Source organism: Oncorhynchus kisutch, linkage group LG5, assembly GCF_002021735.2.
Source record: "Oncorhynchus kisutch isolate 150728-3 linkage group LG5, Okis_V2, whole genome shotgun sequence".
Classification (NCBI taxonomy): Eukaryota; Metazoa; Chordata; class Actinopteri; order Salmoniformes; family Salmonidae; genus Oncorhynchus; species Oncorhynchus kisutch.
Genome location: NC_034178.2, coordinates 24,871,944 through 24,896,283, shown reverse-complemented (window position 1 = coordinate 24,896,283; position 24,340 = coordinate 24,871,944). Strand labels below are relative to the sequence as shown.

Sequence of the window (24,340 nt, the reverse complement as noted above, 5' to 3'; positions counted from 1 at the left end):
AGATCTCTCCTTAGGATAGCACAGACAGTAATAGTAGAGACAACTGCTGTGCAAGTAGTAGAGCAAAGATGAAGGGGTTACAAAACCAAACCAGATTAACAACCACCAAATCAACAACAACAAAAAATAGGGGGATGCAATGCAGTAGTACAGTACTATAAAAGATGTAGTAGTGGTGATGACAGGTAGATAAGTAGTACCCACTCCCAGAAAAACCAACCACAAAGCAGCCATGCAGTGGACCTCACAGTGCCAACCCCACGCCAAGCAAGAACACCTAGTGGCTGCGTCCGAAATGGCACCCTATGCCCTTTATTGTCCCCTACTTTTGACCAAAGCCCATAGGTCTCTGGTCAAAAAGAAGTGCACTATATGTAGGGAATAAGGTGCCATTCCGGACACACCCAGTCAGTCATAAAATCACCACTAGATAGAGGGTAGATGGGCATGGCAACACAATCACAGGCTACTAGTCACACATCACCAGGTTGTGTCAGTACCTAAAGATCTGTCTCCTCTTTTGAGAGCTAGAGGAGTAGCCTTCAGTGGAAAGTCTGTTGGGTGATAGTGGAAGGAGAGAAAGGCAAGGCCGGGTGTTAGTGGGTGGGTATAGGAGACGGGGCCAGGTAGGTAGGTAGGTAACAGTGCTGCACTGTATCTAACCCCCAGAACAGAGAAATAATGCACACAGAGCAAAAATGTAGACAGCTCAAAACAAGGAACAAAGTTATCATAGTTCTTTCCTTCTCTCAGTACATCTGTTAATCGTTCATCTCTATCAGAAAGGGAGAGGGGTTGAAAGCTGTACTTATTTGTTTGGAATATATTTGGAAAACTATTCTCAGCTACACATGAGTATCAATTCACCCCACATTCCAACCAATGAATTACACTAGATGACTGATAGGGAGCGCTGTGTTGAAGCTACCATGGCTCCCATCTTGGAACTACTCCACCGTTGTAAAAAATATTTAGTAAGTTATAGAAATGCATTTATTAATGTCTAAATTCATTTTTGCCACATTTATTCTATTACAGACACCTTAATTCAGACTATTAAATTATATTATAAAATATTATAATTATAATATATTTAAAAAAATGTCATTAAAGTATCATTTTTAGAGATCACTAATGTTACTGTCCCCACTACAACAAAATATCTAAAACACCTTTAATTTTGTCTTGTAACATTTAATTGAAATACTATAAAATTCCTTTCGTTCCTGTGGAGGACTGCTACCTACTGGGGAGTGCCAATATGGCTGACTGGTTGCTTCAAAGCCTCTCAATGGCCAATACATAGCATCAGCAATCCAGGGTTTATACACATCATTAATTCCAACTCAGCAAAACCGAACCCTGGTCCGTGAAACTTCAACGTACTGCCAGCATGATTATATTGCCAGCATTATTGCATGTGAACTTTGATGTCTTGAAATACACCTAAATGTAACTTGGTGGCATAGTTTGATGGTGCCAGGGGGGTTGGAACAGGGTTAGGAGCCCTGATGTGACCAGGCCACCCCCTGACTACTTCTCCTACCCACCTAGGGGAGTAAACTAACTCCATACTCCCTTTACAAGTGCACACATGAAGCTGTCCATTGTGATGCATACTGTACTGTTACTGTGAGCTTACCTGTTGTCGTTGATGTATCCATTTTGAGAGGACTGAAAAGGAAGAGACACCTGTACATTACGAATAGCTACAGCTAGTCGATCCCAAAACTATATGTATTTATTAGCAATAATTGGACCGGGTAGTTTATTGAGAACATATTCTCATTTACAGTAACTGCCTGGACAGTGAAAACTGACTCATGTCAATTCTGTCAAGTACTGTATAAGCTAAGGTTACCTAAAGTTCACTCACGACCTCCAAAAATATTAACTTCACTTATTACTCTGCCGTCTTAATTCTATTCCACCTGAATAGACTCTACTGTATGAAGTAAGCCGTTCTCTCTCCACCCATAAGTTAATACAATTAGCTGTTAGTTTATACAATGGGAGGAATGGTTAGTGGAACAGACAGTGGGGGACAAGTTAACAAGTTAGTCCAACTGCCCATCTCCACTGTTGAGTGTGCCCCGCCACTTACTTCTCGGGCGAAGATCCGGTCTCGTACCCTCTGATACTCCTCCTCCCTCTCTTCTATTGACTTGCTGCGCCGCCCATCCTGCAGCGGCACACGGATCTGCGATTGGACAAGAGGAAAGAGGGGCGGGATCAGCAACCTCATTGGACAGAAGTGGTATTCACTGAATACTCTTCAGAGCATCTTCACAAAAATACAGTAAGTGTGAGGTAAAACATGCAATTTATTATTCAACAATTTGTTATCAATACTAAAGTCAATGGGATATATGATATTCAGCCTTCTCATATCTCGTGTTGTAGAAAGCTAAAGAGAGCAAGAAATACTTTTAAAGTGTCTATCATCACCTGATTATCATCCTTGTCCATACTAACATCGTCTCTCTTGAGGATAAACTTCTTCTGGAAGTCCAAATTCCTTTCATCCTTGATGTGCTCAGAGAACCTTTGATCTGGGCTGAAGAAGAAAACATATTCAGGAACTCTTGGTCGGACAATGGAAGCTATTTGTTTCTTTGTCTTACAAAGTTCTACTAATTGCCCTCTAACTTCTATTAATATCCTTCTATGTTCTACTAATTGTCCTTTTCATTGCCATTTAAGTTCCACTCATTGTCTTCTAACTTATACCATTCTCCCACTTACATGCGTGTGTTGCCAGTCTTGTTGATGATGACGGCCTTGCCAGTCTGGTCTACGTTGTGGTCCATGCCAAAGTAGGCAGCTACACGGTGTAGCAGCATGCGGTGGTACGATGTCATCTGGGGGAACTTCTTGTACTGGTTACTGGATGGGAAAGGAGAAGATGACACCATAGAACTACATATTATATTAACTACATATTATAACTAATTTAATAGGATATCTGTGATGGACACCAAACTATCAGTCAAGTAATGATACCCTTGTGGAAGTACAGTGTCTCTACACATCTTTCTTAGATAAAATGGTAAAAAAGACTAAATAAACTCGAGATGAGAGTAAAGACACCATCTGTGTGGTAAATAAACGTTTTGGTCCACCAGCCATTCAAGATTCTTTACCTGCCAAAATAGGCCTATTTTGGCAGGTAAAGAATATATATAAAATCCAGATGGCCGTGCTTTCTGTTTTTCTAAAACAATAAATGTATTACTAGTAAGAAGTAAATGGTGTACAAATAAATTGTTTAGATCATTTAGTTCTACAATCATTTAGTTCTACAACTGAATAACAACAATAAACAAAGTGCACAAAAGTTCAGGGTCCGGATTCACAGAACTATTTTTCAGAACAAACATATGAAGTATTTTAAAGAAGAAAAAAAAGAAGTTCATAAGATGAAATGCAATTCCTCAATTTTCTTAGGAACTTCGTAAATATCTTATGTGGCATTGATATTCGTGACGTGCTTGAAACCAATAAATTACCCTATGCGACAGGAATGATAGGATTGTTATTTTTCACACATTATAGGCATCAGATTAGCTATATCAATGTCAAAAGTGGATAATCAAGGAAAGCGCAATAAAAACTTCAGCAAACAAGAGCTTGAAGTGACGGTGGAGGAAATGGCAGCCAGGAAAAGGTTGCTGTTGGGGAGACTTGATAACTGTGGTCACTGCAGAGACCAAAAAGAGAGGATGGGCGAGATTGGCCGAGTCTGACTCTGCATTCCGGGGTATGGCAAGGGACAGTGACGGCCGTAAAAAAGAAGTGGTCCGACATCAAGTCGGCTGCTAAGAAGAAGGAAGCTGAGAGACAATTAATGTGGAGCAGCTGGAGAAGGTGATTTCCATGATAGGAGACGGTGGTAGAGGGACTGCGGGACCGGTAAGTAAGTTAACTAACGTGTAACAACTTTATAGCCAACATAGCTAATGTTAACGTCGTAAGCCGAGTTAGCCAAGTGTTTCTTTGCAAATTGACGAGATAGCGCAAGCTATTAAACACGTCTAGAATATTGTTAATTACTAGCTAGCTAGATAATGTGCGTTTAATTTATTTTCTTGCTGTATTTAAATACCCGGTAGCCAAGTGTCTGTGACGCAAGAAAATTTTCATGGTTACAAAAGCATCCATTCGTCTCAAGACAAGGGTTTAGCTGCCCTAAAGTTAAGTACATTTCCAAGAAGAAATCTAAAACATTATTTTCAAAAATCCAATTTCTTGCGTATACTCTTAGGAAGAAATATAGAATATATAAAATTAAGAACATTTCCAATAACTTTATTGAGAAATAGCAACTTTGTCTATAGTTTAGGGAAAAAATGGACGTTAAGAAATTTGTTCTTAAGGTTTTGTGAATCCGGCCCCAGGGCACCACGCTGGAGTTCACGATGTGCTCCTGAGTAGAAATGTAGCAGCACACAAATATATCTAGGAGAACAAAAGTATTTGAGTGTTTTAATGATACGAAATACCTAAAGTTTTTAGGAGTGATCCATGCTCAAACCTTAGGTAAGACCAAAAATGTAAAGCTGCCCCCTTAAGGGACGAGCAGTTACCATGGTAACTTGGGTACTCGCTTGTCTCTGATGAAAGAAATCCGTCTTCCTAGTGGCATTGAACAACCACCTAGCGTGTGAATAAAACAATATAACTGGCCATGAAACACGAGGACAAAGTCACGTTTTAGTAGCCTTCCTTGTCAATTTGACCAACTTCTTCTACATGTGGCATTTAGATTTTAAAAAAATAAACAATGTTCCCAAATGGTCTGTGTGACCAGCTGCCAATGTGGCTGGTAAAATATACATTCTTACCCTGCAATGACCAAATCTCCCAGCATTTGGCAGGTGTTAATTTCCAACCCTGTATACCATCCAATCGACAGGAGGACACAGATTTCCAGGCTGATATACCAACTACAGTACAATATACCATCTAAAAATACTGTGACGGGGAGACATAGAAAGCTAAAATGTAAGTAGAGTGAGTCAATTTGTAGTAGAGAATGTGTATGCATCCCAAATGGCATCCTGTTCCCTATCTAAAGCACTACTTTAGTGTACTATATATATATATATATATATATATATCTATATATATATATATCTATATATATCTATATATATATATATATATATATATATATATATATATATATATATATATATATATATATATATATATATATATATATATATATAGGAAATGTGTCTCACTCGTCGTCATTAATGAACTCCAGGATATCTTGTTCTAGTTTCAGCAGCATCATTCGATCCCTGTTGGAGAGAAAGAGGGAGAGTGAGGGAGACAGAGAGAGAACGAGATGGAGAGAGTGGCAACTACTCATACAAAGAGCAAAGGCTCCATTCACCGCAGTGAATACTCCAGCAAGCCGTCCTGACTGAGGCTGGGCAGCTACTGTAGCGTCCAGACCACCGCAGGATTATTACAACTGCAGCAGCATTCGCTTACAGCCGGAACCCAACTTGAGATCTGTGCACCTAACTTGGATTTTCACTTCAGTCATGCATTGATGATAGATTTGTGGAAAAAAACTTGTTGCGATTCGGCCCTTAGAGCAGAATTTCTCAATCCATTTCCATTACTAGGGGGACCTGCAGGCTCATATGGCAACAGACTACATCTAGATACTATTTAGTGATGTGGCTGTGATAGGAGATCGATAAGGTTCCTCTGCCTCAGGTTGTTTTTAAGTGTGTGTATGTGTGTTACCTGGGGTTGTTTTTCAGTGTGTTGACCAGGAACTCGTGCACGTCGATGCCGGTGGAGTCTGTGTACTCCTGGCTGGAGTCTGAAGGGGAAAGAGACAGAAAAGAATGACACCACACACACACCATCTACAAACCGCATGCAATCAGGAGCATCTACACACACACAAAGCGTCAGAGGAGTCAGAGAGGGTGTGTTGTTTCAAAACGCACTTAGAGGATTGTTTCCATGTCAACTATTTTCTGCTACGCACAAACACACACACCACCCAAGCGTATACATTATGCTCGTGTGCACGCACACGGTCAGAGTTGCTTGGCTCACAGTGTGTTGTTTCTGAACACACGAATGGAAGATCTTTTTTTACACACACTCTCACTAATAATAATAAAAACACTCCCTGCATATTCCTCTTCAGCGCTACATTTAAAAACCCTAACTCCTGAACTGATATTCATTGTAAGGACAACCATTTTTTCCCTCAGGTAGGCAGCTTACCTCGTGAAAGCATCTTGCGTGGAGTCTTGTCCTTGTTCTTCTCCTCGTTCTCGTACTCATCCTTAGAGGACTTCTCCTCCTCCTTGTCTGATGGGCAGCTGATGTGCAGCTGGATGACGTCCTGGTCTGGAGGTCCGTCAGTACAGAACGGACCTGATGACTCCTCACACACCGCCAGGCTCCTCACCAGCTTCAGCTTGGCATTGGACTATCATACACACAACCAGATAGGAGAAACTTATAGTACTTTGGTCCTTAGATACAAATAGACCAAACAACATTGCACACTGTAAATATTTTTAAGCATATGTTAAATGTTGTAGTGTAAAGTAGGTAAAAGTTAACTGATGTGAGAGAAAAAAAGCTGCATGCCGGCAGTGCTGAGCGATTAGCTGAAATGTCAGTTTATTTACGTCAGCTCAATTATATGAAAACCATTTACTTTTTGTGTTTTTTTGTGAGCTCAATGCGCCGTTTCTGTGGGGAGAAATCATATCAGGCATAAACTGTGACGTTGCAGGAAGGTGTAGTCTTCAACAGGCCAATATTCATAGTTAATCACCACGTTTTCTGCACTTTACTACAATGACGGGAATCCATTGCACCTAGCCTGTTCTCATGGGTTCTTGCCCGGGCAAGCCTGTGGGGCCGGCAGACAGACGAGGAAAGGAGTGACAGAATGCTTCATGAACGAGAGGGATATAGACAGTTTCTTAGGTACAGTGCATTCGGAAAGAATTCAGACCGCTTCACTTTTTCCACTTTGTTACATTACAGCCTTATTCTAAAATGGATTAAATAGATTTTCAGAGAATCTTGTTTCTCATGGTCAGAGTCCTTCAGGTGCCTTTTGGCAAACTCAAGCGGGCTGTCATGTGCCTTTTACTGAGGAGTGGCTTCCCACTGGCCACTACCATAAAGGCCTGATTGGTGGAGTGCTGCAGAGATCGATGTCCTTCTAGAAGGTTCTCCCATCTCCACAGAGGAACTCTGGAGCTCTGTCAAAGTGACCATTGGGTTCTTGGTCACCTCCCTGACCTAAGCACTACTCCCCTGATTGCTTTCTAAAAACCTGTTTTTGCTTTGTCATTATGAGGTTGTGCGGATTGATGAGGTGGGGGGAAAAATGATTTAATCCATTTAATTAAAAGAGTCTTAACGTAATAAAACGTGGAAAAAGTGATGGGGTCTGAATACTTCACGAATGCAATCGTGTCTACCCGACAATACATCTAAATGATAGATCGCTTGTATTGAGCAGTATGCCTGATCTACTTTGAAGAACTACCCACTAATCGCTCAGCACCAGCAGACATGCATGTGATCCTTTTGAGATGTATAGCCTTCATAATCCAAACGTTGGGAAGGATTTCATTTGGTGGAAGGGCTAACCCACTTCCCATCGTCTCAATCTAGTGAGAGAGCAGATGATGTCATGATGAAGCCTACACTAGAAATTATGTAGGGACAGACAGAGAGAGAGCGGTTTGATGCAAAGACCTAACCCAGCTGCATGGAGGGTGTGCGTGTGTGGTGTGTGCGTGTGTGGTGTGTGCACAGACAGAAATGAGATGTAAGGGAAGAGAACATGTACTATCCTATTGGCAAGGAAATTGTGAGTACACACACAAAAGCAGACTTCCATAAATACACTCGGTAAGCTGAGCTCATGGTTTGGGGGACCTCACTTCTGCGACTTCTCCTGGTCTATCTAACCTTCTAACTAGCATGAGCGAACTTTGTAGATGATAGAAAGGGTCCTACTAGCCGTAACGGGTGGACTTAAGTTCCTGGATTAGGATCACGATATGCAAACTTAAACCAACAACAATGCAACAGACAGAATAATGCAGTCCTTACCCTGGCCCTTTTCCTCCCATGGCCGTGGTTCTGAGCCCTTCTCTGCAAGGGGAGAAAACGTGGTAATACTAAGAATACTAGCTACACTCAAAATGACAATTTAAGATTTACAACGTTAAATAACGTTTGTGAAAACCGTATTTTAGTGAGAAAAAAGTTAAAAGGATTGGTTCACTATTTTAGAACCAAATCTCTATTAATGTAAATGGCATGTTATGGAAGGGTCCAAACACGAACCGCACCCGCAATATACTTCCCCATTGTTCATTCTGCAGTATGGGGTCTCCGGAAAAACATAAATAAATAAACACCCAAATACATCCTTTTAGAAATGGCGAAGTTCTCAGTGTAGTGCTGCGGGTCTTTAGATGTTGTAAACATGAAATTGTGTAATGACGAACTTTATCTGCAAGCTTCTATTCCATTTTGTGTGAATCAAGTGGTTTCCACCTACCAATTGTTCTGCTTCTCCGTGTAGCCCGCGCTGCACAGCTGGTAGGCGAAACCACTAGATTGGCACAAGATGGAATATAACGTTGCTGATAAAGTACTGTTCACTTGACATTTCTACTCCATTAAGATGCAGATAGTGTTTGAAGCTAGAAGCACGGCTAGCAACATATTTTACTGTTTCAACAAACTAGCTAGCTACAGCTAAACTAGCTAGCTACAGTCAAGCTACCTTTGACTGGACCAAGTGTAACAATTTGCTAGCAGTACTAGTCAGCTGCATGCATTAAGCAAGCAGCTGACACAACTAGCTAGATACTCTTGCAAACTGACTGACATGCCATAATATGTAGTTATGCAGTCTAACCTGTTAACTAGTTTGGAGTGCTTGTCTGGTAACAGCATAGTCACTAGCTAGCTAGTCAGCAAGCCAGACAGAGCAGGTAGCAGCTACCTACAGTGAACCGACCTAGCTAAATAGACACCTATGCTTCAAATTCAATATTCAAACAAGGCATGAAGATAACATGCAATTTGTTTGTAATGTTTCAATGACAGGCATTCCAAAGGGTTCAATTTGTCTCAACTGTAACGACATCCATTCCTGCCAACCCACTCCCACTACACTCCTTTCACAAGCTTGCACCACATACGCATCATGGCCATAAGCAACTACGCAATGCATGATGGGAGATTCAGTTCAAACAGAGCAGGAAAAAACCCATGTCTGCAAAAATATACTTTGTCATCACAATATAAATGGCTGAATGTTCTAATCTAAATAGCCACAAAATTCACTGACATTCAATTCTGGACTGTAGTATTCCTTAAAAACCTTTCCAGAAATTGGAACTCGAGTGCAGTGCAGAGGAGGCAAAGGGTGCTTCTCAATAATCTCTCTTTCCTCCAGAAGTGTGCACCCGTTCACGACAGCCCACACATTTAAAAGCATTGGATTAATGTTGGCATGGACTAGAGTTTCCATATACCAGTCATTTCCTTTTCCAACCTATGAAGAAAAGTGAACAAGTTCACACTTCGGGAGAAAGGAGAGATTATTGGGACACATCCAAAGTCGCCTGGAGGTCAGTTACCTGCGAGTCCTGTGTGGCACTCTCCTCTGCCTCCATGCCCTCCCCAGTGCCTCCAGTCCCAGTGCCTCCAGTCCCAGTGCCCTCTTTCCACTGGCAGGGCTCAGGGGATGGGGAGAGCTTCCCTCTGTTGCTGGAGTCATCATGGAGCACTCCACTACTTCCACTCTTACCCTCCGTCTGGATATCCTCCCCAGCCAGGCTCACAGACATCTTCTCAGTGGAGGGTGGAGGGTAGGAGGATCCAGAGACTACTTCAAGATGAGGAGGGAGGGAGAGGATAGATCCATTAAATGGTCCTGAGTTTCAAATGCAGTACAGGGCCAAGGAAAACCCTAAACATGGTAAGAATCAGGAGACACGGACAATGTAGTTAATGTATACAGTGAACAGTACCTGAGAAAGATCAGCTATGCTGATTCCTTATGGAGTGGGTTCCCAGGAAAGGGTCCTAAAGAGGACTGTGCTGGTCCACTAGGTGAGGGCATTCCATAGCAAGCTCTGTACAGGGGGGAGGTAGCCGGTGGGAGAAACAGCTGACACAGAGAAGGGGGTGGCACCCGCTGACTGGGTCTGTCAGTCGATCCTTCCGTCTGTGCGTATCAGTGAAGCAGCATGGTGAAGATAGTTCCACCAGTCACGACCCCTGGGGATAACAGGAAGACAATGACTTCACTAACAGTTACAACACACTGGTCTGACTCACTGCTCAAAGCGTGGGATGAGTAAACCATAGGGCTAGCTGTGGAAGTAGAAATTCAGCCAATGCATGAATGACCACTTGCAGACCAGAGCTGAAAAAAGTATGGTTTTCGAACCAATTTACACAAACTGACAGGTGAGATGGCGTGTTTCTCTCTCCCACTCATAAACAGCACTCCATTAAACGTTACCATGACGACATACTGCTAACATCTTCAGGACAGGCAGCGCTCTCACTACTCAACAACAAACACACATAGGAAGACTAATACCAGAAGCTTTGAAAAACGCACCATCTGTCCCACAAACACACACTTCAGCTTTAACACAGTTTCCTCTGACATCATCAGGAGGCTGTGTGTGTGTGTGTGTGTGTGTGTGTGTGTGTGTGTGTGTGTGTGTGTGTGTGTGTGTGTGTGTGTGTGTGTGTGTGTGTGTGTGTTTGAGAGAGTGTGTGTGTGTGTGGTGCTGCAGCAGTATGGCATGCAGGGATTCCCACAGCAGGGGAAGACCCAGGCACAGCATCATCAATGACCAGGGCACGCACACGGATGAACGCCAACCAACTGCACTCGGCGCTGAGGAGTCCCGGCTTATGCAACTCTGCACCACAGAACAGCCTTATATCTACGCAGATAAAGACAGGGAGACACGGACACGTTGCAAAACTCTCACACAGTCAAACACACACGTCAACATTATCGAATGACTAGATAAAGGTCTGAGCAGAACAAATGTGTAATTTTTTGTTTGGAGAATAACATGGCTGAGAGACTGTGGCTCTAATGGGCAGAAGAGAGGGACATGCTGTGCTAAAAATAACACTTATTTGTCTCTCTCTGCCAGAAAACCTGAATGAGTGTGAAATTGAGGTGCTTATGAATGAACCGGGCTACCCCAGCCAGCCTATTCTCAGCTACCATTTCCTCTCTCTCCCCCTTGCTTTTTCCTCCCTTCTTCACAGGCAGAGTTTCCAGGGAGACGGTGACGTCATTCTCAGCTGCTGCCATTGGTATGGAGGGGGGGGGAGAGAGAGAGCAAAAGGAAGATTGATTTTAGAAATAAATATGTAGATTAGAGAAAACGGAGCCGAGGAGAGCAGGAAGAAGAGACCCGAATCATCCACGTCACATAAACAGCTTTCTAAAAACGAATGAAAGACACATGAAATGGTCTCAAATGGTCAACACTAGACATTTGCAATAGTTAATAAAAGCCTACACAGCATCCTTTAAAGGGATAGATAGTTCACTCAAATTCCTAAATTATATTATTTTCCTTACCCTGCAAGTAATCTAACAAATTCACAACTACCTTATACACACAACTGAGTCTATGGACAAGGTATGACAGCAATCCTTTCTATGGTTTCGTTTCCCTGGCACTATTCCCACACGCTAACGTTTTTTTCCATTTGTCGCACAAATCCAATTCAATTCACTGGACCGATATTAGCATGTCCAAATCAACCCGAAAGTATCTCAAATTGATTGTGAAGCTCAACAAAGTCCCTCATAGAAGATTTGAACATGTGTGAAAAATGCTAATATCTGACTTTGTGAGTCATCTTTAGTCTCAATAGTTTTGTAGGCCAGACTGTGACGATAACGTCTAAAGCGTCCTAAGAAGACTGATTTTCAGGATGTCTTATGGTCCAACACTGCTCTAGCTCTGTCACCTTTCACCACAGATGCGCAACCCATGCAAAAAAAAACACATCCCTTGCTTTTTAGACAGATTTTGATTCGATTTACAAAGGCCTGGGAAATCGTAGGAGAAGGGTTAACAAGCAACATGTCCTGTCATACCCCTGCTCTGTACAACCCTGTGTGGATGAACCGGTCATTAGGTATGCACGATATAGCGGTGAACATATCGGAATCGGACGAAATTGGCTAAAAATGCAAACATCGGTATCAGGTATCATGTCTAGTTAAAAAACGATGTCAAAGCTACTGTGCATACCTATATAACGTAGGTGACATAACGCAGCGTAAAATGTTGCGCTACACATGCAACACAGCATTCCTTACCTAGCCCACAATGTCTTCTGTGTGGATCGAGCAGTCAACGAGTCGAGCAGTCATTTGAAAGAGTAAGAACATTTCAGTGAGACAACTCAAAGGCAAAATCCATTAAAGCCAAGATAATGGAATTCATTGCCCTTGACAATCAACCGTTCTGTCGTGGGTGATGTTGGCTTTTGCCGACAGGTCGAGCACCGGTACACACTACCAAGTGCGCTATTTTTCAGACATTGCCCTACCGGAGTTACACAGTAATAGCGTCACTGCTATTAGCTTCAAGACATACAAACTATGGAAAGCCGTTTGGGTCTTCGCGTGTCCAAAAAGATACAGTTGCACTGTCAAAGCTGTACAAAGAAGTCTGCAAACAAGCAAACGCCGGCCACGAACGATGTGTTTACAATATTGCGTTGGTAATAAAGCATCATTTGTTCGACCGCAACTTCTGGGGTAACTAGCTTTAGCTTGGTACCTAGCTAGCACCAATACATTACCCGATGTCAGAGAAAGGCCAAAAAGATAATCAAGGACAACAACCACCGAAGCCACTGCTTGCTCACCCTGCTATCATCCAGAAGGCGAGGTCAGTACAGGTGCATCAAAGCTGGGACCGAGAGACTGAAAAACAGCTTCTATCTCAAGGCCATCAGACTGTTAAACAGCCATCACTAACAGAGGCTGCTGCCAACATACAGACTCAATCTCTAGCCACTTCAATAAATAACACCACTTTAATAATGTTTACATATGCCACATTACTCATCTCATATGTATATACTGTATTCTATACCATCTTGCCTATGCCACATGCCATCACTCATCCATATACTTATATGTACATATTCTATTCATCCCTTTACATTTGTGTGTATAAGGTAGTTGTGAATTTGTTAGATTACTTGTTAGATATTAGTGCATAGTCGGAAGTAGAAGCACAAGCATTTTGCTACACTCGCATTAACATCTGCTAACCATGTGTATGTGACCAATAATTTTTTGGGGACAACCAGCCTGAAAACAATGACCAGTAGAAACTGCAGTTATTTTCATTATTCTTAGCAATGATTTAGGAATCATTGTAAGAATTAGCTAGATTGCCACTTGTTCGTCTATTGAAATTGAACGTAGGTTAATGAAAATAAATAGCTAGCCAGCTACTTAACCCTGTTGCCCAAAGCTAATGTTATAAGCAGCCAGCTAGCTTAATCTGGCTAGTGAGGTTAGACCACAATAAGCATTAGGCACAAGTTGAATTTGCGTACTGACTTCAAAATAAAAGTATGTCATTGACAGTGATGCAAATGAATACAAATTAGAATTATGCCAAACATTTATTTTGAAGGCTAACCGCAAAGTCCACTATTGTGGCAAGCTTCACATAGATGGGTCCGACCACCATTAATCAAATAAGAACTCTTATAAATTAGGGTCATTTTAATTGACATTTAGCTATATAGTTAGCTAGCTAACTACAGCTACTGAAACAGATAGTTATTTGACACATCAAATAATGTTATTTGATGTCTTTTTTGAAAACCCCAAAACAGCATTCCAAAAAAGTCCTGGTTGAGAATTAAACAAATGAACAACGAAACAGCACAGCAAGAAAGTGAAATAAATAGGGTTTGATTATGTTTTACTGGAAATGGGGACATACGTAAATGCATACAAAATAACTTTTTGGTCAGTGTGGTGTAACCTTTATTTAACTAGGCAAGTCAGTTAAGAACTAATTCTTATTTACAATGACAGCCGGACGACGCTGGGCCAATTGTGCACCGCACTGTGGGACTCCCAATCACAGCCGGATGTGATACAGCCTGGATTCAAACCAGATGAGATGCAGTGCCTTAGACCGCTGTGTCCATGTGTGTGTTAACTATTTAACTGTACTAGAATGGTTAAAAGGCATATCAGTTATCGGTATTGGGTTTATTTTGGCATATCGGTGCATCACTGGTCATACTTTCAGCTTTTTTGCCATTTTCAGTGCAGGAGAGCCCTGAAATCCTTAGATCAGAGATATCCTGATCCTTGCTTTTTAAAACTCGCTGCTGATGTCATAGCTGAAACACGTATGTATCTGTTCAATCTAATCCTGAAATGTAATGAAATTCTAAGGATCTGGAAATCCGCACTTGTCCTACCACTTTCAAAAAGGGGGAGATCCAACTCTTAAATAATTATAGTCCAATCTCAAAGCAGTCACCCCTGGCGAAAATACTTGAAACCCTTGTTAGTGAACAACTATACGTTATACACTTATTTTATCAATGTACCAAATCAGACTGCAGGAAGAAGCATAGCACAATTACAGCAGCCATGAAGGTTTTGACAATGAAGCTCTTGACAAAAAACAGCACTGTGCCTCACTTTGTATTGATCTCTAATGCTTTTGATACAGTTGATCATGCGATACTGAGGCAGAGATTGTCGAGCGTAGGTCTTTCCGAGCATGCAGGTGCGTTTGCTAACTATCTGTCTGATAGCCCATAATTAAGTGCACTGAGTTCTATTAAATTGTCTGTCTAATGGTGTGCCCCAGGGCTCTGTACATGGTCCCATCTTATTCACTATTTATAGAAATAATTTAGACAAAAATGTGCAAAATACGCAACTTCACTGTTATGCTGATGTTATTTATTGTTGTGCCTCGTTTTTAATTTGACGTTTTATGATTAAGTTAAACTCCTGTTTTCTCTATGGTTTTTACTAGATTACTTGTAGTTTTTCATGTCTGTCTAATTGTGTAATGACTTGGTCCGACAAAATAGAAGATAAAGAGTAATAGAAAAAAAGTGTGTGGAGAGTGTGTGTGTGTGTGTGTGTGTATCTCATAGAAAGAGAGTGATGGAGCGAGGGAGAGAGTGATGGAGCGAGGGAGAGAGTGATGGAGCGAGGGAGAGAGTGATGGAGTGATGGAGCGAGTGATGGAGCGAGGGAGAGAGAGGGAGAGAGAGAGAAAGAGGGTGAATGAGTCAGAGCTGAGCGTGTCCCACAGGAGTGAGTGGGCTGAGCAGAGAGGAGGAGGATGGCGTCAGCAGGCTGACAATTTAAGAGAAGACATTAAAAGAGGAAGAGGAAAAAAGAACACTGCAGAGAAAAGAGAGGGAGGGAGAGAGGAGGGACAGAGCAGGGGTATCCTCTATGACACATATGAGGAAAGAGTGTATGGCAGGTCAGGATTGAGAGAGAGAAAGAGAGGGGGAGAGAGAAAGCGAGAGAGTTATATGAAGAGATGGCGCGTGAGAGCAAAAGGTGTTGGCCAGAATGTCACACCTCCCTCATTCATTACGACTGACAGAGAGGAGAGAAAGAAAGGAAGAGGGGATACTGATCTTTCTATGCATTATTGACAAGGGAAGGAGTGCTGGAATGTGTGCGGGGGAGCGAGAGAAAGACAGGGGTTATTTAAGCCAAGACAGCATGAGAGCATTTCTTTATGAATGACTAACAATCGACTAGCCTATTGCCTACCTCACAACTATTTTCACCCACACTTGTCAATATCATTCATCATCACCATTAGAATATAAGGAGAAAGGGCAAGTCACAAGTACACATAAGAGTGTTACTGGGACGGGATGTACCCTAAGCCAAAAACAACTGTATGAGTCACCGCCTCTCAGCACCGCTACCCACGGAGGACAGACAGGGGGACTCCACCATGCAGCATCCTTTCATGTCCACAAGCCTTTACATTCACATTTCCTAACAAACGGGCAGATTATTCAAGACACTAAAATACCAGTGGAGTTGCACCCATTGGAGTTAGGCACAGCATGAGGTTAGGACTAGGCTACATGTGTTGAAATCTAGGATAAATCTGTGCCAATGAGCGTGTATCTTGATTAGCCTCATTCAAAAAAATGCTGCCTGCAACAGATCGGTTGCTACATTTTCATTCACTCACACAAAATGTGTGTCAAGACAAACATCAGAAGCTAGTCCCGCTCCCATTACAAACCTTATGTAATTTCGCCACTTTTTATAGTACAGGAAGGAGGAGCAGTCAGTGATGAGAGGGAGAAAGAGAGAAATGGCAGAGAGCAGAATTTTTTTTTCTCAATGATGAAACGGACTGTGCTGCTGTGTGATTGGCCCATGCCTCCACCAATGGGAGGCCCAGCTCCATGGCAACAGGCTCTGTCACCAAGACTACTTTCTGTCGTACCCCCTTCCTGCCTGCCACACACACACCTCTCTCTTTTTAGGCTATATCACCCTGCTTCCTTCCCCAATTACCTGGCTCTGTGCATTTAAGGAGTTCAGCTCACACACACAGAGAGAGATAAAGACATCAGGGTTTTGCACACTGGTTCATGTACAGATCATTTGACAGGCCACATTTTAATTTTACCGGACATTTATATGCATTGGGTGCGTAACCTGATTAGAGTGTCCACCCACTGTGCTCAGAATGACATTAACCCCTTTAGATTATGGTAATTCATATTAACAGGGCATCAAAGGTGATGCAACGATGTGCAGCCCTTTTTTTACCGAATTCTCATGCGCACTTTGAAGATAGTTATTCTATCCACATTTACAGTTGTGGGATGATAGATCCCACATTCATACAGCCCGTATGCCTAGGCTACAGCCCAAAAACAGTAAAAAGCAAGAGTCTGACGTAACAGATCAGAACGATTAGCTTAAAATTTTGATAAACGTATTTATTCACATTATAAACACAGTAGGCCAAGTGCAAATTTTTGTTCCACAAAGCACATGAGAACAGTTTCATGAGACAGATGTAAAATATTGTTTAGAAAGAAGAGGGGATCTAATATGAAACAACTAGCGTGGGTTGCTAATATGACTAGGATTGTGCGTTTGGCTACTGGACAATGAAAGAAAGTTTATATCAAATAATTGGTCTGATTTGGGCTAGGCTACTTTGAAGCAAGGTAAGACATGCCTCAAAATATGAAGTTTAAAAACAAAATGCAGGTTTCAAACAATTAAGTATATGTTTTGAAAACGCATACTGCCTCCAGCTCATTGCAAAGTGGTGTGTGACGTGCTGATGAAGCCTACCTTCCATTTGCCTATGCATTTAGTGTTTGGGATGCTGTAGCAGCAGCTCTCGTGCTGTCTGGCAGATTTCCCACTCAAAGGCCCCATCTGTACTCGTGTGATAAATAAGAAACATAAACGAATATACTGAACACACAGGACAATTTAATACCACTAAACTATGCAAATTAACCTATAGACTGATAAGCATGACCAGTCAAATGTGTTGACAGGCTGCTATTTCCATCAATTAATAGGCTAAAAAGCCTTTTCTTTTTCTCCCAGACAATTGGCTGGCACCAATTTCATTTATCGGCTTTTCTATTTTTTTAAAATTATTTATTTTGGGCCAAAACCTGGCTATTACCGGCTAACGTAAATCCTGGTACAGATGGTTGACTCCCTCACACACTCTGCTCTGTTATGTTCTGTGTTATGTTGGTGAATAAGCAGGCTGCAGCAGATCTGCTCCAAGTGAACCCTGAACTTAGCAGATTTGAGGAGCAGACAAACACAGAGAGAGGGAGACGGAGTGAGGTCTGAAGAGCTAACTAGTAAACCTCGACAGATAGAGAGGTGAACTTCCTGTTCCGGGGTCCTGCACTCGCATATGGACAGCTAGTAGCCTACTCAGCCCAGCCTGAGCCCCACACATCATTAGGCTGATTCCCTACTTTCCACATACTGTGCCAACGTAGCCGAAAGCATTCACCAAATGTTTCATAAATACCTTATAGTTCTCCAAACATTGCCAGTTAAAACACATGGCCCTTATAATATATCTCAAAGTGAGTTCATACAGTAGGCTTCAGTGTGTGGGGTCGGTGTGGAATTCCTTCCTTCCCTCCCTTTACACATCCTTCACACATCCTTCCATTCAGGGGTTTTCCGGGAATGCCTGAGCCAGACTGCAGCCCCCAGGGAAAGAGGGGATGATTTGAATGGAGGACACCATCCAGCCAGCCAGGCACCATGCCACACCCTTCCCATCCTCCTTCACATTCTCAATCCATCCATCCAGCCAGGCCCCCTGCTACCTCCCTCTCAACCCCAGACATCCAACAATAGATAGGGCTACAGACTTGGGCAGCACACCTGTCCAGTAGGGCTTAGAATTGCCAGGGACCTCACAATATGATATCACGATAGGTGGCGATACGAGATGTACTGCAATACTAACGATTCTATATGTATTGTGACTCCATCGTCAAAACATACCGCTCACCATATGTCTGCTGCAGAGGGACAAAAGACAGCCTGGAGAAAATGAGTTGATCAGCCACAAACAAAAGTTCTGAAAACAAAATTGGCATCCTGATTTAAAAGATGGGGAACAAGCTACGCAGGAAAAATACTGGAGTTTTGGTGAAGGTACAGACAACTTGCACAAAAAATAATATTGCGATATTGTCCATTCTGGAGAGAAACACGCCATATCGGCGCCAAACACCCCTCCCTTTATACTCCAGACATCTTCACACATATTGCCACATGCACTGCACATATTGTGGGCTACCAAAATAGGCAGAGGCCAACACGCATCTGATTTGAAACAATTCACAGCCATTTTTATTTATTGATCCTCTGTGGCTAAGTCAATTTTGTGCACAAATTTGTTTACATCCCTGTTAGTGAGCATTTCCCCTTTGCCAAGATAATCCATCAACCTGACAGGTGTGGCATATCAAGAAGCTGATTCAACAGCATGATAGTTACACAAGTGCTGCTATTGCTGGGGACAATAAAAAGCCATTAAAATGTGCAGTTGTGTCACAACAGGAATGTCCACCAGAGCTGGTACCAGAGAATTGAATGTTAATTTCTCTTCCATAACCCATCTCTCCAAAGTCATTTTAGAGAATTTGGCAGTATGTCTAACCAGTCTCAAAAACCGCAGACCACGTGTAACCACCCCAGCCCAGGACCTCCACACCTTGGCTTCTTCACCTGCGGGATCGTCAGACCAGCCAGCCGAAACGCGTAGCACGTGTCTATAGGCTATGCAATTTGCGTGACAAAACAGTGATGGCCTCTATTAAAAAGAGGATACCATCAGCTTTCTAGGACTACTATATTTATACCTCAACTTTCCTAATATTAAGCACATTGCTCATCATTACAACAGGAGTACAGCCTACCTGGCTGGCATGAAAATGAACCACTGAAAAAGTGTCCTCGATTTGCTATTTAAGTGCATAGATGACAATTTATTTTTCACCGACCACTATTTCGAGACAGGTGCATGATAATGGTCCATATTCAATCAAAACAAACTTCACACATCATTTAGTATATGTAAAGACAAGATTAAATCAATAATAGCCTGATGGGTGACAATATTAGCCTCTCTTGTGAATTATATATTATCAATTGTGAATGATGCCCAGTGTAAGGCAAAGTACAATGCAAAAAAAATGTATTGACTTTTTGGAATCACAGTCCCACACCTCATGTAGGCCCATAGGCCTATATGTTTTGATAAGGTTTATATCACAACTAGAGGTTGATCGATTAATCGGAATGGCCGATTAATTAGGACCGATTTTAAGTTATCATAACAATCGGTAATCTGCAGTTTTGGACACTGATCATGGCCGATTACATTGCACTCCGCGAGGAGACAGCATGGCAGGCTGACTACCTGTTATGCGAGTGCAGCAAGGAACCAAGGTGCTAGCTAGCATTAAACGTATCTTATCAAAAAAACTATCAATCTTAACATAATCACTAGTTAAATTAGTAATATCATCAACCATGTGTAGTTATCAAGCTTGTCCTGCGTTGCATATAATCGATGCGGTGCCTGTTAATTTATCATTGAATCATAGCCTACTTCGCCAAACGGGTGATTTAACAAGCGCATTCGCTTGTCGTTGCACCAATGTGTACCTAACCATAAACATCAACGCCTTTCTTAAAATCAATACATGCATAATATTATGCATATTATTATTACTAGTGGATAGAAAACACTCTGAAGTTTCTAAAACTGTTTGAATTATGTCTGTGAGTATAACAGAACTCATAGGGCAGGCAAACTTCCAAACAGGAAGTGGAAATTCTGGGGCTGGTTGATTTTCAACTCATCGCCTATTCACATCCAAATAAGATATGGATCTGTTCGCACTTCCTACGCCTTCCACTAGATGTCAACAGTCAGTAGAACGTGGAATGAAGCCTCTAGTGTGATGTGGGACCGGATGGCAGCTATTTGAGTCACTGGTCTGGCAGAATGCAAAAACGAATGCTCCGGTTGGAACGTTATTGGATATATATGATAATAGCATCCTGAAGATTGATTCTCTACTTAGTTTGACCAGTTTATTCGACCTGGAATATACATTTTTGAAGTTTTCGTCCGAGTTCACCTGGACCAGCGCCAGCTTTTGAACATGTGAACTAGACGTGCTAGCAAAAGTAGCTAATTGGACACTAGTAATGGACATTATGGAACAAAACAACGATTTATTGCGGAACTAGGATTCCTTGCACTGCATTCTGATGAAAGATTATCGAAAGGTAAGGGAATATTTATGATGTAATTTCATATTTCTGTTGACTCCAACTTGGCGGAGAAATATATTTACTTCTGAGCGCCGTCTCAGATTATTGCATGGTATGCATTTTTCGTAACGTTTAAAAAAAAAAATCTAACGCAGCGGCTGCATTAACAACCAGTGTATCTTTAATTATATGTAAAACATGTATCTTTCGTCAAAGTTTATGATGAGTATTTCTGTTATTTGACGTGGCTCTCTGTAATTACTCCGGATATTTCTCCGGATATTTCATTTCTGAACATGGCGCCAATGTAAACCGAGATTTGTGGATATAAATATGCATATTATCGAAGAAAAAAAACAAATGTATCGTGTAACATGATGTCATACGAGTGTAATCTGATGAAGATTATCAAAAGGTTAGTGATTCATTTTATCTCTAATTCAGCTTTTGTTACCATCTTTGGCTGGGAAAAATGGCTGTGTGTTTTTTTACGTAAATATATGTTGTGTGTTCGCTGTAAAACATTCTAAAAATTGGACACGATGGGTAGATTAACAAGATGTTTATCTTTCATTTGCTGTATTGGACTTGTTAATGTGTGAAAGTTAACGTCGGGGACCTGTTGGATCGGAGGATGAGAGCTAGGGCCATTCCCCCCCAGAAATGTCTGGGAAATTGCAGGTGCCTTGGTGGAAGAGTGGGGTAACATCTCACAGCAAGAACTGGCAAATCTAGTGCAGTCCATGAGGAGGAGATGAACTGCAGTACTTAATGCAGCTGGTGGCCACTCCAGATACTGACTGTTACTTTTGATTTTGATCCCCTTTTGTTCAGGGACAAAAAAAAACAGAAATTCCATTTCTGTTAGTCACATGTCTGTGGAACTTGTTCAGTTTAAGTATCAGTTATGTTCATACAAATATTTACACACGTTAAGTTTGCTAAAAAATAAGAGGACGTTTCTTTTTTTGCTGAGTTTACTAAAGTTACTTTAATAACTCTAAGGCACATAGGAGTACCTATTTCTTTGTTAACCCCTGAACACAGAATAGCCACATGTGCTCACTCCCTCAAATCGTTTGGAGAAAATATCCTCTCTTTTATTCAGCTTTGTTCAATTGTACTTCATACTATAACATAATATACAATAATGCCACGTAATTCTAACCAAATCTTGTCTGCTAAATTAACTAGTATAGCTCACAGCCATATAGTATAGCCAGATCAGAACCAAACATAAGGACAAAGCAGAGTATGCTATTCTATTATTCTGAAATAGACTACATTTTCTTATCATGTTTCTTTAGACCTGTCTAAAATAAATAATGGATTTATTGTGAAGGTGTAGGCTATATTATTTATTAGACTTTTTTTAAAATGTAAATGTAGATGTTCTAAAAAAGGTCTACATCAGTGGCTTGTAGGCTATGCGCGGAAGACAGGAATGCTAATTGTGTTTGTTAATTAACGGTCAATTACCGTGAGACCAAGTTATTCGCTTGACAATCACCGGCTGATTACATTTTGTGACCGCCACAGCTCTACCTCAGAGTTCCAAATTGCTTCTGGAAGAAGTAACGTCCGCACAATAACTGTTTGACAGCAGCTTCATGAAATGGGTTTCCATGGCCTAGCAGACGCACACGCGCCTAAAATCACCATGCGCAATGCCAAGGCGTCGGCTGGAGTAGTATAAAGCTAGCAGTCATTGGAGCAGTGGAAACGTGTTCTCTGGAGTGATGAATCACCCTTCATCTGGCAGTCCAACGGACGAATCTGGGTTTGGCGGATGCCAGGAGAACGCTACCAGCCACGATGCATACTGCCAACTGTAACGTTTGGTGGAGGAGGAATAATGGTTTGGGCTAGGCCCCTTAAATCCAGTAACGGGAAATCTTAACGCTACACCATACAAAGGACATTCTAGACGATTCTGTGCTTTTAACTTTGTGGAAGACCCTTTCCTGTTTCAGCATGACAATGCCCCCGAGCACAAATCGAGACCCATACAGAAATAGTTTGTCGAGATCGGTGCGGAAGAACTTGACTGGCCTGCACAGAGCCCTGAACTCAACCCCATCGAACACCTTTGGGATGAACTGGAACGCCGACTGCAAGCCAGGCCTTATCTCCCAACATCAATGCCCGACCTCACTAATGCTTGTGGCTGAATGGCAGCAAGTCCCGGCAGCAATCTTCCAACATCTAGTGGAAAGCATTCCCAGAATAGCAGAGGCTGTTACAGCACAAAATGGGGGACCAACTCCATATTAATGCCCATGATTTTGGAATGAAATGTTAGTTGAATTTTGGTCATGTAGTGCATTTTTATTCAGTGTACTTTAAAGAACTAGTAAAATGATTGTCAGACAGCTCTGCTGCATACTTAGGCAGGCAAGCCTAGCTAAATAGGATAACTAAAGACAGTACGTTGAGCAGAGATAACATTGTCTGGCTGGCTGCCACTCCCTAAGGAGAGATGAGATGATTTTAAAAATAATAAAGCCATCAAATAAAAACTAAGTAATATACACAACTGAAATATTATAGTATTTTTCATTTGATGTCTACACAATGTGGACCCTGACAGAGTAAATGGAATATTTTGGCAAATTAATGAATGTTCACTATTTGGGTTTTTTGAATTAAAATGGTGTAAAATCATTTCAGTACATTTTTCATAACGCACATTTAAAATGTTATCAAAACCAAAATGGAAAACAACGAGTATTATCTAACAGAAACAACCTCAAAAAACACTAATCGCTCAGCACTAGCCCATAGATAAAGCTGTAGGTTCTTCAGCCATTCCTTTTACTCCCTTCCCACCAGCCTAGCCCTCTGCCCCCTGGAGAATCAACCCTATCAGAACACGCAATGTAAGAGACGGGAATATATATTGAACAAAAATATAAACACAACATGCAACATTTAAAGATTTTATTGAGTTTATAGTAGAAAATCTGAATTTAAATAAAATAAATAGGCGCTTATCTATGGATTTCACATGACTGGGCAGGGGCGCAGCCAAGGGTGGGCACCCACTTGGGAGCAAGGCCCAACCAATCAGAATTAGTTTTTACCCATAAAAATGGCTTTATTACAGACAGAAACAATCCTAAATTGCATCAGCAGTCAGGGAGGCTGGTCTCACTGTAGTTGAAGAAGCCGGATGTGTAGGTCCTGGGATAGCGTGGTTACACGTGAGCGGTGGTTGTGAGGCCGGTTGGACGTAATGCCGAAAATGAGGTTGTAGGCGGCTTATGGTAGAGAAATGAACATTCAATTCACAAGCAGCAAAAGCTCTGGTGAACATTCCTGCAGTCAGCATGCCAATTGCATGCTCCCTCAAAACTTGAGACATGTGTGGCATTGTGTATGACAATGACCGGCTGACAGCCTTTCATTACCGCCACAGCCCTCGACCGG

The 24,340-nt window shown here is 41.7% G+C and overlaps 1 protein-coding gene across 10 annotated transcripts in view; it reads right to left on the bottom strand.

The window, feature by feature from the left end:
- Window positions 1-24,340, bottom strand: part of LOC109891495 (R3H domain-containing protein 2) — a 74,395-nt gene that overhangs the window by 24,264 nt on the left and 25,791 nt on the right. For 5 of the 10 annotated variants that reach the window (XM_031824716.1, XM_031824722.1, XM_031824713.1 and 2 more), the window contains 11 exons: window positions 10,056-10,305; window positions 9,663-9,913; window positions 8,119-8,160; window positions 6,259-6,466; window positions 5,764-5,842; window positions 5,247-5,306; window positions 2,746-2,886; window positions 2,449-2,557; window positions 2,105-2,200; window positions 1,643-1,692; window positions 501-554 (listed from right to left, as the gene is read on the bottom strand). In XM_031824716.1, coding sequence (XP_031680576.1) covers window positions 501-554; window positions 1,643-1,692; window positions 2,105-2,200; window positions 2,449-2,557; window positions 2,746-2,886; window positions 5,247-5,306; window positions 5,764-5,842; window positions 6,259-6,466; window positions 8,119-8,160; window positions 9,663-9,872 — 1,049 coding nt within the window. In that variant the 5' untranslated portion in view covers window positions 9,873-9,913; window positions 10,056-10,305. The remainder of the gene's footprint in view (window positions 1-500; window positions 555-1,642; window positions 1,693-2,104; window positions 2,201-2,448; window positions 2,558-2,745; window positions 2,887-5,246; window positions 5,307-5,763; window positions 5,843-6,258; window positions 6,467-8,118; window positions 8,161-9,662; window positions 9,914-10,055; window positions 10,306-24,340) is intronic. The other 5 variants (XM_031824717.1, XM_031824718.1, XM_031824720.1 and 2 more) reach the window with 5 other exon arrangements.